The sequence below is a fragment of the Accipiter gentilis genome, chromosome Z (assembly GCF_929443795.1).
Source record: "Accipiter gentilis chromosome Z, bAccGen1.1, whole genome shotgun sequence".
NCBI classification, from domain to species: Eukaryota; Metazoa; Chordata; class Aves; order Accipitriformes; family Accipitridae; genus Astur; species Astur gentilis.
The window spans coordinates 57,890,242-57,907,939 of record NC_064919.1 but is presented as its reverse complement, the minus strand read 5'-3'; the positions used below and the strand labels follow the sequence as shown (position 1 = coordinate 57,907,939).

At 39.2% G+C, this 17,698-nt stretch overlaps 1 protein-coding gene across 1 annotated transcript in view; it reads right to left on the bottom strand.

The window, feature by feature from the left end:
- Positions 1 to 17,698, bottom strand: part of GLIS3 (GLIS family zinc finger 3) — a 178,544-nt gene that overhangs the window by 37,332 nt on the left and 123,514 nt on the right. Inside the window, exons 4-5 of the mRNA XM_049796257.1 lie at positions 14,036 to 14,197; positions 12,461 to 12,571 (exon numbers count right to left, since the gene is read on the bottom strand). Coding sequence (XP_049652214.1) covers positions 12,461 to 12,571; positions 14,036 to 14,197 — 273 coding nt within the window. The remainder of the gene's footprint in view (positions 1 to 12,460; positions 12,572 to 14,035; positions 14,198 to 17,698) is intronic.

The following is a 17,698-nucleotide window of genomic DNA, read 5'->3' as shown; positions in this document are numbered from 1 at the left end:
CAGAGTTCTGTTGAAAACTGATTATAATTTTGCTCTACATAGTTGGAAGTAATATGTTTTAACATAAAAGGCTCCTAAGGACGCTCCTTGTTTTGACATCTGCTGTCCTGGAGAAGTCCACATTTTCACGAATTTTACTTTTATTTCTTTCTCACTCTAGTCATAGAACTGGAAAGCAACCATATAGTTGCATGTGTGTGGACACATACACACACATATTACGTCTCTCCCTGCCCTATATCAGATTTTATCAAATCTGAAAACATGCAACTATCCTATTAAAAATGCTACCTACATTATACCTGTGATCCTTCCTATTTCATCCTCTTTTTCTTGCAGTTCTTAGAGGCTTGTAGCTGGTTTTTGTGTGAACAGCAATCTAAGAGCTGAGCTGTGCCATTTGAAAAGCAGGAAAAAATCACTCTTTCGTGCCAGACTGATTTGGAGATATAGCTAGTACATGATACTGCTAAACATCAGCTTTTCCAAGTAAATGTGGCTCGACAAAGAAACCACTTGTACTGCAGAATTATTTACTGTCCCTTTCTGAAACTACATCTGTTTGGCAAGTTTTCACTTCATGAGTGGAAAAATGTAGAAAATAAACAAGTACTCATCCACCTGGTGCTTCATTTACCACAAACATATTTCTTTCCTTGTCACATGTTACCAAAAATTGCCATGAAAATCTGTAGATAACATCAGCAATTTTTAGTATACAGAAACAAAGATTTTCAGATTTCACATTCTTTTTTTAAACTCTGCAGCATCCTTTATATAACACTGGCCTTCACTTTAAATATTTGGTTTTTTGTGTTAATCTCCACTGGAACTTAAGTTCATGCATGTACCTGTTCCTACAAGGAAATCTCATCTGTTGAAAATAATACCTTGATTAGCACCTAAGACTAGAACTGAAAAAAACCTCTGCCAGCTTTACTAGTAAGAGATCCAAATTATTAGCCTTCAGGCATATGATTTTCACTTTGCAAAGATTCCTTAGGACATTGTTCTACAGTTTCACTCACTGTCTGTAAGTTGTCTGTTTAGTGTGTTGCCTGGCTAGATGATGATGTGATGAGATGGCTGGGCTGGCAGTGCTAACTTTCAGCGTTGCTACAGCCTCCCATTTATTGTGGGGCATTTCTGTTTCAGGTCGGGTTTTTTGTTGTTGTTAAATCCTTAATTCATCTTACAGTGCAGTCTCACAAACAACTGTGTCAGCTGATGGGGCAGAGGACTACAGCACGGGGAAGAAACAAAAGGGCAGATGAAGGCCCTCCTCATACAGGGACTGTCAGTGAAGCCAGTATATCATGGCCTCAGGAGTAGTACTAAGGACTCCAAAATCAGTACCTGTTAATGCAGGCCAGCTGCCAATACCCATTTCCAGCAGTGTGAAATCTGCATGCCAACAACGAAGGCAGAGGAGGTCCCAGCCTGAACAGGGACACTTAATGAGGACAGTCTTAAGGACTTGAAGGGTGCTTGGGCTGCTATCAGGGCAGCTAACTGCAACCTCTTAGGCATACTTTATACAGCTTCAATCTTTCTTGCTCAGATACTGGTGATGCTTAAGTAGCATCATGGACAGGATAGCACATTTAAAGCCCAGACTGAAGGGTGACTGAGTAATAAGAATCATAGAATTATAGAATTATTTAGGTTGGAAAAGACCCTTAAGATCATCAAGTCCAACCATTAACATAACACTGCCAGGTCCACCACTAAGCCATGTCCCTAAGCACCACATCTACAGGTCTTTTAGATATCTCCAGGGATGGTGACTCAACCACTTCCCTGGGCAGCCTGTTCCAATGCTTGACAATACTTTCAGTGAAGAAATTTTTCCTAATATCTATTCTAAACCTCCTCTGGCACAAACTTGAGGCCATTTCCTCTTGTCCTATGACTTGTTACTTGGAGAAGAGACCAACACCCACCTCGCTACAAATCCCTTTCAGGTAGTTGTAGAGAGTGCTAAGGTCTCACGAGTCTCCTTTTCTCTAGGCTGAACAACCCCAGTTCCCTCAGCCGCTCCTCAAAGGACTTGTTCTCTAGAAGCTCCCTTCACCAGCTTCGTTGCCCTTCTTTAGACATGCTCCAGCACCTCAATGTCCTTCTTGTAGTGAGGGGCCCAAAACTGGACACACTATTTGAGATGTGGCTCACTGGTGCTGAGTACAGGGGGATTATCACTTCCGTAGTCCTGCTGGCCACACTATTTCTGATACAGTGCAGGATGCTATTAGCCTTCTTGGCCACCTGGGCACACTGCTGGCTCGTATTCAACCAGCTGCCAACCAACACCCCCAGGTCCTTTTCTGCCGGGCAGCCTTCCAGCCACTCTTCCCCAAGCCTGTATCATCGCACAGGGTTGTTGTGACACTTGGCCTTGTTGAACCTCACAAAACTGGCCTTGGACCATTGATCCAGCCCGTCCAGATCACTCTGTAGACCCTCCCTACCCTCCAGCAGATCAACACTCCCACTCAACTTGATGTCATCTGCAAACTTACTGAGGGTGCACTCAATCCCCTTGTCCAGATCATTGATAAAGATATTAAACAGAACTGGCCCCAAAACTGAGCCCTGGGACCACCATTTGTGACTGGACACCAAGTGGATTTCACTCCATTCACAATCATTCTTTGCACCTGGCCATCCAGCCAGTTGTTCACCCAGTGAAGAATACGCCCATCCAAGCCATGAGCATCCAGTTTCTCCAGGAAAATGCTGTGGGAAATGGTGTCAAAGGCTTTACTAAAGTCTAGGTAGACAACATCCACAGCCTTTCCCTCATCCACTAAGCGGGTCACCTTGTCACAGAAGGAGATCGGGTTAGCAAGCAGGACCTGCCTTTCATACACCCATGCTGACTGAGCCTGATCGCCTGGTTGTCCTGTACATGCCACATGATGGCACTCAAGATGATCTGCTCCACAACCTTCCCCAGCACCGAGGTCAGACTGACAGGTCTCTAGTTCCCCAAATCCTCCTTCCATCCCTTATTATAGATGGGTGTCACACTTGCTGACCTCCAGTCAACTGGGACCTCCCCAGTTAGAGAGGACTGCTGATAAATGATGGAAAGTAGCTTGGTGAGCACTTCCACCAGCTCCCTCAGTACCCTTGGGTGGATCCCATCTGGCCCCATAAATCTGTGTGTGTCTAAGTGGTGTAGCAGGTCACTAACCATTTCCTCTTGGATTCTGGGGGCTTCATTCTGCTCCCTGTCCCTGTCTTCCAGATCATGGGGCTAGAAAAAATGGTCTTACTATTAAAGATGGAGGCAAAGAAGGCATTAAGCACCATAGTGTTTTCCTCCTTCTTTGTCACTATGTTTCCCCCACACCCAGTAAAGGATGGAGATTCTCCTTAGCCCTTGCTTTTTTGCTAACGCATTTACAGAAGCATTTTTTATTGTCTTTTACTGCAGTAGCCAAATTAAATTCTAGTTGGGCTTTTGCCTGGCTAATTTTCTCCCTGCATAATGTTATGACATCTTTGTAGTCCTCCTGAGTTGCCTGCCCCTTCTTCCAAAGGTCATAAACTCTTTTTTTCTTCCTAGGTTCCAGCCAAAGCTCTCTGTAGCCAGACTGATCTTCCCTCCCGGCTCCTTTTTGCCCTTCAGGACTGCCTCCCAAGGGACTCTGTCAACCAGGGCCCTAAAGAAGGAAGGATTCTGCTCTCTCAAGCCCACCTTCAAGCATGTGCTGTGCAGGGAAGTGAAGACAATACAAATGGAGAAAAGAATATTGTTTGCTACCAAAAATGAACCTGAAGAATACAAAATGCTATGGGCATGCACTGACAGCTGTTTACAGAGTTTTGAGACAATCTGGATATTTTTTGGCATGTGTGTAAATGTAACAAGAGTGACAGCACTTATTCCTTTTGGTGTACTTTTCAGCACATCATGCTGCTGAAGCTCACAGGACTACAAGCTCAGGGCAGAAACCAAGTGCAGGGAGGAATCATGATGTGAAATAGAAAATGTTAACATCAGAGTGAAACAACAATCTCCTGGTTATAACAACTGCCACGGCTGCCAGAGCACCATGAAAACCATAGGGGAGTTTTGACGTTTCCTCCCTGGAGAAAACAGACATGCACCACTGGCAAAGCATATCCCCCACGATGGAGCTTCCTTGCGTGGTACACCTCATGCATCCCACCACAGCACACATCACTGCCGCTGTAGTGGCTGAGGGGGGTCAGCCACAGCCAGTCCTCCATCGCTTTCAGGGTCTGTTTTCCTGTTTCTCACTGACCACACTCAAAAGAACTGGTCATTCGTAGTCTCAAAAGTTTTCTAACAAATTGTATGATTAAATTCCTTAAACACTGCTGCCCATTCCTAATCCCTTTTTGCCAACATCCCTTTCAGGAAAAATTGCTTCACACCATGGTGCCTGATTTATATTTCATTTTGAAAACAGGAAGTAAAGGGATTAAAGTTGGGGATTAAAACACTTACTCTTTACTGCATTTTTTCTGCAGAATAGTTTCTTAGTTGCCATGGGCACTGCTCACTGACCCTTCGCCCCTGAATGCACTTCTTTTTGCATTAGTGACATCTTTTAAATGGACTCCATAGAGAACAAATGAGGGAAAATATCCTTACACTCTCAAAGCAAGAAAATAGATTTGCTTCCCTTTCAAGCCATTCTCTCCCTTTTGCAGTTTTAACAGTGAAATCTGAACTAAGAGTTTGAATAAGGGCAAGTGAAACCTGAAAGATGTAGAAGCAAACTGGGCTCATACTGTAGGAACTGGCTGTTTGCTCCCCATGAGGCAGGTGTTCACAAACAGAGCAGTTTCTCCAGATTAATATAGTCACATAATGGACAATGTCACTGGTAACTAGCTTAGTGCCTGAATAACCTGCTGATGTAATATACCAATTGTGTAATGCTCTAACCCTCCTTGACCCGCTCTTTCCTCATCGATCAAACATTCTGAGTTAGAAAAAATAAAAAAGAAGCGAATTTATTACCTGTAACAAAGACATTAAGCATCGTGTTTCTTGATTCACAGAGAACCTAGTCGAAATACTGAGAAATGAAAGGAAATGAAAGGAAAAACTGGAAACAAGTGTTGCAAAATTAAATAAACCAAAGATACTAGCTAAAGAAAATCACCAGACATTTTTTTCTGTTCTTGTTCTCCACTAAATCTAAATGCTGGTGTAAAATTTTGTTTATTCCAAAATATTTAAACAAACTGGTAGCTTCATCGATTGTGCGGTAAAATCAACATGTAGTCATAACACAAAAGCCAGCTTTTACTGTAAAACAGTATAAACAATGAACAACCAAGAAATTTGCAGCCCTGTAAGAAGCAAGAGCTCTGTATTATTTTGCTGACATGACTTAAAAAATACAAAGGTAGAGAATGTCTCAAAACTTTACAGAAAACTCCACATTAACACGTAATGGAAATAACTTGTATGTCTTATTTCCAGAGAAATACTGTTCAATAGGGGGATATCATGTCTTTAAGCACTTGGTTTTTCTCCCATTTTTCTTAATGTTTTCATTGTAAGATGGACAGGTTTATATACATTATACATAACAGGGCTCTAAAAGAGAAGAGGTGAACTGGTAGAAAAGGGATATAAAATGACTAGGCTTCAGAAGAATTTGGTTATTGATATCTGCCTCTAAAGATGGAGATTTTATATCGCCTTTTTGCTACTATGGGGTTTGCACAGTGGTAGAAGAGCAATGCCTGCAGGATCATTACTAGCCATGCAAGGTAGCTTTTGTAAAGCCCCTCAGTTCAGATGGGAACCCTGGTCAAGGTCAGCACAGGACACTCTGCAAGGCAATTCCAGGAACTACTTTGGCCAGGTGATCCATATCCTTATTTTATTATTTCTGACATTCTCCACACCTAATGTGGACTGCTGTGCTCTGCTAGCCTCTGCTACAGTCCAAAGTAGTCATGGATATGGCTGAGGTTTCATACAGCCTGCTTCATCTCAGCAGTGCAGTGTAGCACCTTTTTTCTTTATTGTAATCGGGAAAAGTATTCTGAAGACTTCCAGACATTGCCATCTGATCAGTTTTCAAAAGAGCAACATGGAAGAAAACATGCACAAATACCAGCAGGATTAGAGAGATACTGATTGCCTGTCCTTCCTCCTCACCACAATAACACCTGAAAAGATCTCCTTCCAACCAGATAGCAGAGGAACAAATTTTGGAAGAGTCCATCTTCACTGGGAGAATGTTTTGACAACTCTCCAAAAGCCACTGTTCAGCCATCATTTTACTAGTAGCCAGTCTGTGTCAAAAAGGAATATTATTAGGCAGAAATTAATCAAGCCAGAAGCCTGTACACATATCCCCTATATCCTGAGGTCTCGCCACTCCCTTCACTCCTTAGTGATTTGGTAGATGTACCATATACACTACAATTCGATAAAAACTCCATCAAGTGTAGACAACTTTCAGAAATGTCCTTTGGACTGCCTTTCCCAAAGCTATGCCTCCATATGTGCTTTCTGCCAGAGACAGTACGAAAATTCTGTCACCGAAAAAGCCAGAAAAATAGACACAAGCACAATTTCTATGTTAGACTAAGACTAAGTACAAATTGAATAAATAAATAAGGAGCAAAATATAGTTAAGACTAAACACGCTTTAGCTGATCTATGCTCCTCTGCATTGTATTGAAAAATCCAGTAGAGACCTAAGAGTATCACCTACTACGTTAAGCATCTGCTCAGGTGTTAAGCTATGTGTCTGCTGAATCCATGCATGGTTTCCTCAACACCCATCTGAATGAGCTAAGGAGACAGACAGCTTTCAGGGGCAAATGTCAGGTAGGCATTCAATATCTCAAAGCTTGTCTGTATAATGTATCTGATCCATAACTAATTTACACGAGATCAAAGACATGGTCTGGGCACTGTTAAAACTGCCAAAGAATCAAAGACTGATCAGCTGAAAGATGGTATTATTTGGTATAAATTGTCTTTCAGTTCAAGGCCCAGACTAAGACGTTTACATTCCCTTTAGCTGGTCTTGTTTATCTCAACCGATCAAATTATCTTTTCCTTTTTTCCACAAAGATGGAACTAGCCAGCTGTATCCTTACCTATTACACTTCTTGTCATTAAGTGGAAACAATCTTTTAAATCTTTTTTTTTTGGCAGGACACACTGGCTTGAAGAACTATTATACATGACAACAGCTGTTCACTGGTATAATTATGGATAAAATTAAAACCATATCTAAAAGCATAGCCACTGCTATGATAAGGTAGATGTTACTGAACAGATCTTGTCCGTGCCAAACAGCTGTACAAAATCAAAGCTATTTTTGTCCTTTTTAAAAATTATCTCTTATCTATTTGAAAATGCACTTTTTAAAAAGAGATAACTTTTTAAAAAGGCATTAGACATTGCAGATGTTCATGACAAGATCTACACACCAGTGGAGGGTTCATTCCATTCACAGTGGGACTCGCACTGTAATACTTAAAAGTGAATTAAATATTTTCTTTAGATTTACAAATACAGATTTCTTCAGGAAGACTCCTACAAAAATAGCAAATTGGTTTTTGTAGTATACTTATATGAAAAAGATAATGTTCTTATACTTGTACAAGGCTGAGTACTAGCTTGCACAACAAACAGATCTTCTTGAAGAGCATAATGGTAATATTCACCTTCTATATAGGTTTCAAATCACTGGATACGTAATAGTGCATGCTCTGGATTTTGTTAATGATATAATGCATAATTTCATTTTCACTAATGTCAATAAAAAGACTTACAAACTAAAAGACCTATGGACTCATATTTTCCAATACCGTATTGTCAGTTAAGACATGAAAGAAATTTTCTGTTTACTGAAAACACAAAATGTAACCAACTGAAAATAAGCTTACTTGTGTCAAGTAGTGCCATATTTTTTGGCTAGTCAGAGACTCCACAAGATGACTCACGGAACAAAATTACTTAGCCCTGTTGAAGATACCAAAGCAAAGCTCTCAACTGTAGCCTTCCTTATTAAAGCTGTTCTACAGATAAGAACTATAGGATCTCATAGGCATAACGAATCACCCTGACTTCGTGAAGACTATTTCTACCATTAACAACTGCACCTAATATCACAGGCTGGCAATTTTCAGAGCCAGTCTATAGTCAGAACAAAAAGTATCAATGCATAAATGGTTTTCAGATTTTAAGAAGTCAGAAAATACTGTTAGTGTTTGGTAGGAAGAATAAATAATATGAAGATTAGCTGAAGCAAATACTTGCCTCACTTGTCCTCTGTTTTCCTAACATTTTCTTCTGATTCCCTGCAGTTCCACAAACCAAGCCAAGTAACTATATTGCTTTTACTGGGTATTTGAAAGAAGAAATTAAATACTAATTTTAATCCATGAATTCTTCCTCCTTGTCCTTTTCTTTCAAAAATCCTTCATGTTTACCGTTGATTCTCGGAAACAATCAGTTTAGGCTGTTATAGCCCCTCTTCATATAAAAGCTGCTAGTTCAGGAAATGACTCAGCTAAAAACTGGATTTCTCTCCTTTTTAGAATTTCTCAAAAGGAAAAAAACCCACTGATTTCTCTTTATGGTCCTGGTGTGCCCTGAAAATGCATGGAAGGTTGAAAAAGCTGAACCATTGTTAGGTAATTATTGATGTGGGGTGAAAAGGTAAAAGGTTCATGAGATCCTAAATTAATATGAGGTCCAAGCTAGATAAAGATTAGCAAACATACGGCATGTCAAATGTTTAAGTGGCATTTGCCTGTATGTACCAATATGCTTTCTAAATTGACAATTCAGTTGAACTCTGCATGTGGAAAAAATGAAGGAAAGAAAGAGGATGAAAGATGAGACAATATAGGAGTACCTGGGGTGGAAGAAAGTCCTGGGACTTGTCTTACCATGGCATATGCACCTCAGCTGCCTACACATGTTCAGTCTGGGTTGCATATCCTAAAGACCCAAAGCTACAAAGGTGGAAGATAGAATAAGAAAGGAAACTGAAAGAGAAAAGGATTATAAAAATGGAATGAGAGAAAGAAAAAAAGCAGGAGAATACATAAATTAAGACTAGGCAGCCTGAACATTATTTAGTATCCATTTAGAAGCAGGTGCATCTTCCAGATCAGGCCCAAGATACATTCAGACTGCTTTATGTACACTGTGTCCACCAGCGGCTGGCATTCCAGGAGAAAGAGTAAGAAACTGCAAATAAGCAGTACAGAATAACCACACTTTTCCCTGATCTATTTAGCTTGATGCTGACTTCTACCTTGAAGCATGATCTTGAAGCATTGATACCCCTTGTTAATCTCATGTCTATTTTTTAACCCTGTCTCATTACCGACAGAAATATTCAGTTCCCTTTGAATCCCACATGGGTCTTAGCTCCATTATGTGTTGTAGTAATAAGCACCACATGGTAACTGTTCAACTTACAAAAAAATCTTTTAAGTTTGTTGTCCTTTCAAACTTGAAAAGAGGAGTTGACTCAGAAGAGGGCAGGTTTTAAAAGTAATGGTAGTCCAGGGGCATGTTGTGCCTTAGCATTACTCTCAGCATCACTTTATGCTCTCGTTTTGGGTGCTGCCTAGTTTTCTATCACTGACTTCCCTGCTTAGAAGGAGCTCCATCCATCTTCCCCAAGGGAAGATGAAACCCAGGCACAGTCAGCCATTTTTACTTTTTAAAATAAGATAGGAGCACTGCTTTTTAATCCACCAAAACATTTTAAAAGTACAGACTGTATATTACGATGCAAACAGATTATACTTAAAATGTTTTGCTAGATATTTTCAGCACCTGTTCCCAGGTGTTTGCATGGTATTTGTGTACATGTTTGCCCTCATGTTTATGAAGAATTTTGCAAATTACACAAAGGTGATTAAAGCAGGCAAGGCTCTCTCTACTCTTCTGCTTTCCTTTGAAAAGAAAATGAAAGTTTATCATACTATCCACTAAATTGCTTGCATTAAATGTATTTGTGTTGGGATACTCTTGTTCTATAGGATTTCATCCCATTACCTGGAGAGATTCCAGTTAAATGTATTTGGTGGATGGCTGAAGGTTGGGAGGAGAAGAACAACGGCTGCCTTACAAGATTTGCAGAAAATACACTTTTGCCTTACAGGGTAAGCCATAAACATGTATCAACAAAGGTTGCTTAAAATAATTCAGAGATGGAAATTTATCTATATCACACTGCATAATCTGGCCCCATCTTAGAGGGCCAAGGAAAGGGTCAAAGCTTTGAAAACAGATCTAGAAAATCTGGGCTGAAGACTCAATGTAATTTTTAGCACAGCAAGCAGCTGATTCTGCTGTTTTGAATATACTTCATCCTGCTATTTTAAGTCTATGCAACATCAAAGATACATCTGCAGGTACAGTCTTGGAGAGCCAGCAACTTAAGACACCACAATAATGTCACTTGGTGTGTAGGGGGAGGTTAAAAGGAGGATTAAAAGCAGTCAGGCACAATATATTAAATGAATCCATGACTAACAGGGTGTGACAGCACAGGGTTTCATTCTTTTCAACAGAAGAGATCCCTAGGGCTGGAAGTATTACTCCACTGTGCCTTTACCACCTTGGAATTTTTATGGTTATTTTTGATGAATTCACATTTTTGTAAAGAGTTTTTTGACATTAAGCCAATTTTCACTTTTAATTAAAGCCATAAATAACCTTAATTCTGCATTAAAAGGTTTATTGTTTCTTACTTTTTATTATTATTATTGCCAGGAAATATTTCAAATGCCAAAGCATGATGTTAGTTAGCAATTCTAAGTTCTCAAAGGTCCAGTAACTATGCTGTACATTGTAAACATTACACACTGCAAAGTTTATCCATGCTTTATGTATCTGCCTCGATAGATGCCACAATTTTTCTTTTCTTTTTGTGGAGGTTTGGCTTATTTCCCCTTCCATATATCAACATACCTCAGGTGACCAATAAGCATAAATAAATCCTTATCAAACAGGGATGAAAAAATAAGCAATTTTAAGTCTAGAATATGCCCACAGAGAGTCAAATTACAAGTAAAAAGGGCCAGGTTTAAACTGTTTGGCACAAAGAAGGAATGGAAAATGAGCAAAATCAAAGAGTGAATGAAATGCAGGATGGAAACCCCCACATAGTATTGCAATCTGACAAAATGAGAGAAGGGAGATAACACATTATTTCACTTTCAATGACAGTAATGCTACAGTGCAGTTTAATACCTGTGTTCAAGTCCATTATGCCAGTTTTAGTTGAGGCACCACACAAGTTTCTCAGAATGCAACGTCTTGCTTGGCATTTACTTCACATGCTTGTAAAAGACAGCGTCTGGATAGCTGAGTTGCCCGCCTGGGATAGGCAGGACAGGGCTTACAGAACTCCTTTGGCAGTCCTGCCTGTGGGCAGTGTGCACACAAGCAAGGGAGCCAAAGCACTACTTATTAAGGTGAAAATGAATACTCAGTTACTTTGTCTCTGATACAGGAGGGGGCACTCATAAGTTTAAAGGAAATTCCTCATGCAGGCTGACATGCAGGTCTCTGCTGTCATGTCCTGCTTCAACAAACTATTGAATCAAAACTTACTCTTCAAATTTGTATACTGCAGCCCTAAAGACTGCCACTTAGTGCTTCCAGTGCTGTATGAAGCAGGTTTTTTGCTTCTTTCTGTGAATGGCTGTGCATTTAATTTTAAAACTTCTAAACTACAACTTATTTTACATGGGGCTGACATGTCAGAGGTTTATCTAACCCTACAACAGTTCACACATGTTCCCCTTTTATCAGGACCAGTTTCCTTTAAAATGAAAGCTTAGATTTTTATCATCAATGATCTAAACATCTAATGAAATAGTGCCAGTGATTAATAGGAGATATGATGAAAAATGTTCAGGAAAAAAAAAAAATTCCCTTAGGTTGCAACTCAGCTCTTCAAAGATGTGCTTACACATACAAACAACAGTTCACTCATGGACTTGACATCCACAGGGAACTGGTGTTATGAAATGTCTTGGTATTTGGAAGTGTCTGGCAGGTGGAAATATAATTTAGAGCTTAATATCGCGTACTGTCCGTCTGCCCTCAAAATCCATCCTTCCATCTGAGACCGGTTATGTAAACTGGATTTTGTTTTACTATGTATTTGCCAAGTGGCAGAACTTTAAAACCAAAAATTTCTGTTATCAGAAATTATTTTATATTTGCCTCATTATGTTTCTTTAGTGATTAATCATCACATCAAAAAATAAAAAGCATTGAAGCAGGCAGCCTAATTAAGTCAAAGATGAAATTATTTACATAAGAACCATACCTGTTATTTCCCATTAACAGTTTTTCTAATCAACAGTCTGAAATCAGCACAGGTACTTGAAGGTGCATTGAAACATCTACTATTAGAACACTAACTTCTCCACATAAGCTTTACACCAGTCAACAGAGTAGAAAATTTACCTTTTTCCTGACTTGTTGGTCTTTGGAAGAATGGGCTTTCACATGCTTTCTCAGGGAACTTGGATCGGTGTATCGTTTAGTACATCCTTGAATCTGACATGCATAAGGTTTCTAATTAAAAAAAAAAAAAAGGATATAGCAGCTGTTACATCACAGATTATTTTAACTCAGGAGAACCCCTTTTGAGCCTTGAGATGCTACAAACCACATTACTACATAACACAGAAGTTGTACATTATTACAGGCAGAATGCTTGGTAATTTATTAGAAAGGGAAAGGAGAAAAGTAAGGATTATAAGGAAGGCAAACCAAAGGAAAGCTTTCATTATGGCACCTTTCATTGTTACCTTTTTTTTTGTAATCAGTACAATGAATATTGCTAGTTATACTCACAATTCTTCCACCCTCAGAGCAATCTTTGACTTAATCAGAAATTACATTCTTTAGCGAATCAGGTAAAGAAACTGCAGTAAAGGCCCAGATAAGACTGTTTAGGATTATAGAAGAATCTGCTTCAGAAAAAGAGAACAAGAAAAAGTGTTAGTTTACTATATTACAAAGAGAGCAAGCAAAAACCAAAGCGACCATTGAATACTGAAGTTTCAAAAACACTACACAAAAGCCCACACATTTTAATGTGAAGTACAAGACAAACTCCTCCAGCTGACATTTTCCAATAACACGTCATTTTAGAAAGATACCAGTCCTATAATACCTTTATAGTTTTCTTAAAAGAAAACCAAATAAATCTAACTTACCAAATAAATACATATCTCTATAAATATCTCGTTCTGACTAACCTGTCTGCCTTCCCTGACGACTTGTAGGTCTGCAATACAGAGCATTCAAAGAACATTAGGTCCAACTAGCTGAAATTAGCTATTTTGGAATTTAGCCATTTACATTTCACAAAGCATTTCCAAAACCAAACTTGTACAAATTATTAACTTAACCAGCCATACTATTGACTATTTGAAATGGATAATTTAAGTTTTGTGACAGCCTTTTAATTCAAATGGCATTGTTCTCATTTTCTATCTCAACTTCTGCCCTTTGGAAACTGCTTGTCTCTGATGAAACATGATCTTTTGTTACAAAACAAAAGTTTTTAAACAAATCTCAGCTGTGATTCAAATTCACAAGCAACAATTTATAGGCATGAAAATTTTTAGATTTACAAAATTATTCTCCCTCTCTTGACCTTCTGCTACATGCCTCAGCCTTAAGTTCAACGGAATTTTTGTCAGAGAATAGCAATTATTATCGCAGGTGGCTTCTGTGTCTTTGCATAGTAACTTCAGCTTCCCTAAAGATCACCTAAGTGGGAGTAACTTACTGCCTCTACCTGCAGCAAAGCCTATGGAGCTGTGGCCTTTTTACCAACTAGTTTGGTCCATCTTCATCCGTGCTTACATTACTGGGTCACTTCTGACACAGCTTAAACAGCCTCATCAGACCCTTCTCATCAGACTCTCCTGTCTCTAAGGTTTTGGGCTACCTGCTGCCACCAAACTGGGGGAAAGGAGCACATGGCCTAATGTATAGGGGACTGCAATGGGACTTCTGCTTCCTTACAGTGTCCAAGTGTGTCCTCTGGTGCTTGGCGCGGTCGCTGGAGTTGCTGAATGCTTTCTGGCAGCCAGGGTGCTGACACAGGTACGGCTTTTCACCCGTATGGCTCCTTAAGTGAATCTTGAGATTTTCCAGTCTGGAAAAGGCTTTCTTGCAACCCTCAAACTAGAAAAGAGAAAGAAATTATTTGAAAGGAAAGTACACGCAGCAAACTGCAACAGCGAACACTGGCTAGCAGGGTGGTAGGGCTTGCAGAGACCTCCAGCCTGCTATGGCTGGATGCCTCTTCAGAGCTGAGGAAAGCCTGGCTTCTCAGTGCGGGTGCTGCTGCAGGGTTTGAACCGTTTAGACCATAAGAATGTATTTATCCTCCCTGCACATGGCTGAACCAGGAAACTATGTCTCACTCCCATTTTACCGATGAGACCCCAAGAGACACTGAGACCCCAAGAGACAGGTCAGCTCAGAGTGCAGCACCACGCAGCCTACCTGGGAAACACAGCCCCAGCTCATTCTCCCAATAGCAAACGGAAAGCAAAATGGTCACTGTAGGGTTCCCAAGCCCTGCGCTAGCTGCCCTTATTTCAGCTCTGGGCTTGTTGGATATTAGCAACTGAACTGAACGCAGGCATCTCCCAACCTACCAACCCAGCCTACAGAGCAACAACAAAATCATGCAGGGAAATTTCAGTCTGTTCTTCCTTGCTGATGGTGATGTAAAAAGTGAAATGATTTTTGAAATATTTCTTTACTTTTCTGCCACTAGTAAATGTATGAGGCACTAAAAATAATGGGATCCCATCAAAACAGGACTTAATCCCTATGGGTGACCAATAATCATGTGGCACAGTATTTCTAACCTTAATCAAGTACTGCATCTGCAGAGAAACCTATGTGTATATCAGCAGAAAACCAGGTCTTCATCTATCATGTTCCCGTAGCATAGTTTATCCTAAGGGAAACTAAAAGACATCAGTTCTATCTGACACCAGCATTTTAATGTACATTTGATTTCAATCAGACTTAAATATTTATGAATATTAGTTAGAAGTATAGACTTCTTGTGAAAATAATAATGCTTTAACAGAGATGTCAATCATTTCTAATGATAACACAGAATTTTCCACCATTTCTCTCCCTATCCATTTTACTCACTTGAAAAGAAACAGGCCACTTTTCACTGATGTTAGAATAACAAATAAATTTTATAATATATTATTCAGTGCAGGTATGTTTACAAAAGCACAGGTAGGAAAACACTGACATAATTCTGATAATAATTAGCATGCATTTCTTACAAATCTGTAAGACCCTCAAAAAAGAGAAAAACAGTTTATAACATTTTCATCACTTAATTTTAGGCACTTCAGTTTTTTGGATTAAAGCAAGAGAGAATTACAACTTTGAAGAATAAAGTGCAAGGAGAAAATACAGAGAAAAAAAAAGTTTCAGCCTCCCCAAACAAACTGGGAAGGTTGAATTTCTGTGCTGCACTCCCTAACAGCTTTTGTTTAGTTTTAACAACAGAAGGAAATATAGACTGAATGTTGGCCAGGAAAACAAAGTATATAGGAGAAAACATACATTACCTGTAAAATAACAATATTAAAATTAAGCTTAAGGAATTAAAGCTGAAGAAAGGGGATGAACCACCTCCCACTATAACATAACTGCAATTTCATCTTTCACACATATCAATTTCAGAAAATTTCTCCACCCATGAAGCTTTTTACTTATATCCTATCCTTTTATCCAAAGCAAACCTACAGTGCTTTTCAGATTATCCAATTTTGATTGCTAAACATTAATTTATGCTTGTACACATAGCATTCCCTTTATGTTTATGAAGGCCTAGTATGCAAACAAAATATTGTTGCAAGTGTCAAAATATTATTACTTTTAGTGAACCATTATTAGAACATATTCCAGGATAAATAAAAAAAAAAATTAGACAGATATCTCTTACAATTGCCTGGCTAAAAATACCACACTTTTTTTTAGGAAAAAATAAAGAGTGGAGAAAGCATAAAAAAATTAAGAGCTAAAAGACTGACATAACAAATGACCTTTGAAAAGCAAAATAATTCAAGAGGAGCTATGTTAAAATAACAAAGAAACCTACTGATTAGCCCATCTTATGTGGACAACTTATTATTTCTTATTAAATTCATAAACAAATAACCACCCATTCTAATGACAGTAACTAAGCTGTATGTAAGTATGAAATAAATGGTAGTATCTCAAGCAACCTTCAATTTCATAGGGTAAAAGCCCAGTGAAAAAGTTCTAAAAGCAGGCCCTCTCTTTTGTTCATTTCACAAGTTATTAAACTTTAACTCTTCAAGCAAGCAAACAAAATTAAATATGTGTAAATAGTTGTTTATATGATTGTAAAATTAGTGTTGAATTTAACAGGGCAAAAATCTTTAACTGAGCAGAACTGGGGAACGTTAGCTTACAAATTTAAGAGTTGTGATTTCTTATGACTCCTGCATTGCTGATCATAACTTGGAAGCAGAGAAGAGAGTCTGAAGTCCTCTCTTCCCTACACAGCCCTAAATTTCTGTATGTCATGTTCTCAAATCTACATATAGTTGTGTATTGCAGAAAAGGTTGTTCCGGCAAACACAGAAACTACAAGCCTGTATTATTAGAAAGACCATCTTTACACAACAGCTAATGAATGTTCACGCTGAAAACTAGACTTTGTGAAGCTTTGGGAATCTCTCATGCATAAGATAAAAGGAATGAAATTACATTATTTCCAACAACACAGAACATATATTCTTTCCTGATAACCAGATTTCAGTGAATTATTCCAGAGAAGACACAATTACCTTATGGGGGGAAAAAATCAGGTGGATGGTAGTTGTATTTTGAAATGGAACAATTCATAGTTTCTAAGTTATTAACTGTGGTAGAAAAGGAGGATGTAACACCTTTATTACAATTACTCACTTAAGTACATGGCATGCATGTGGCATTCTGAAGCTGTTCAACACATAAACATACTCCTGATTAAACCATATTTTTTGGAAGTATTATGTTGAATTAATTGTGTAATGTTTTCCTAAACTGCAATACAGAAATCATAGTTACTGAACATTTATTTTTACTGTTGCATGCTGTCCTGGGTTCAGCTGGGATAGAGTTAATTTTTACAGGAACCTGGAAGGTGGGGGCATAGCCGGGGCAGCTGACCTGAACTAGCCAAGGAGCTATTCCATACCATGCGCCATCATGCTCCGTATATAAATGGGGAGCGGGCCGGGGGGTGGTCTCTGTTTTCGGTGGGGGAAGTGGCGGAGCGTCGGGTCCCGGGTGGTGAGCAGTTGCACTGTGCATCACTCTTTTTGTATACTTTTTTTTTCATTAGTGCCGTTGTTGTTGTTGTAATCTCTTTGTGTTTGTCCCAGTAAACTGCCTTTATCTCAACCCTCGAGGTTCCAGTTTCTTTTCCTTTTCTCTCCTCCGTCTCCTCCCCATCCCACCGGAGGGAGGCGGAGGAGTGAGCGAGCGGCTGCGTGGTCCTTTGTTACCGGCCGGGCTGAAACCACGACAGTCCTTTTTGGCGCCCAACGTGGGGCAGAAGAAGTTTTTGAGAAAGGGAAGAAAATAATCCAAATCCTTTTGAAGGCTGGTTTTGCCATAGAAGAAAGTAAGGTC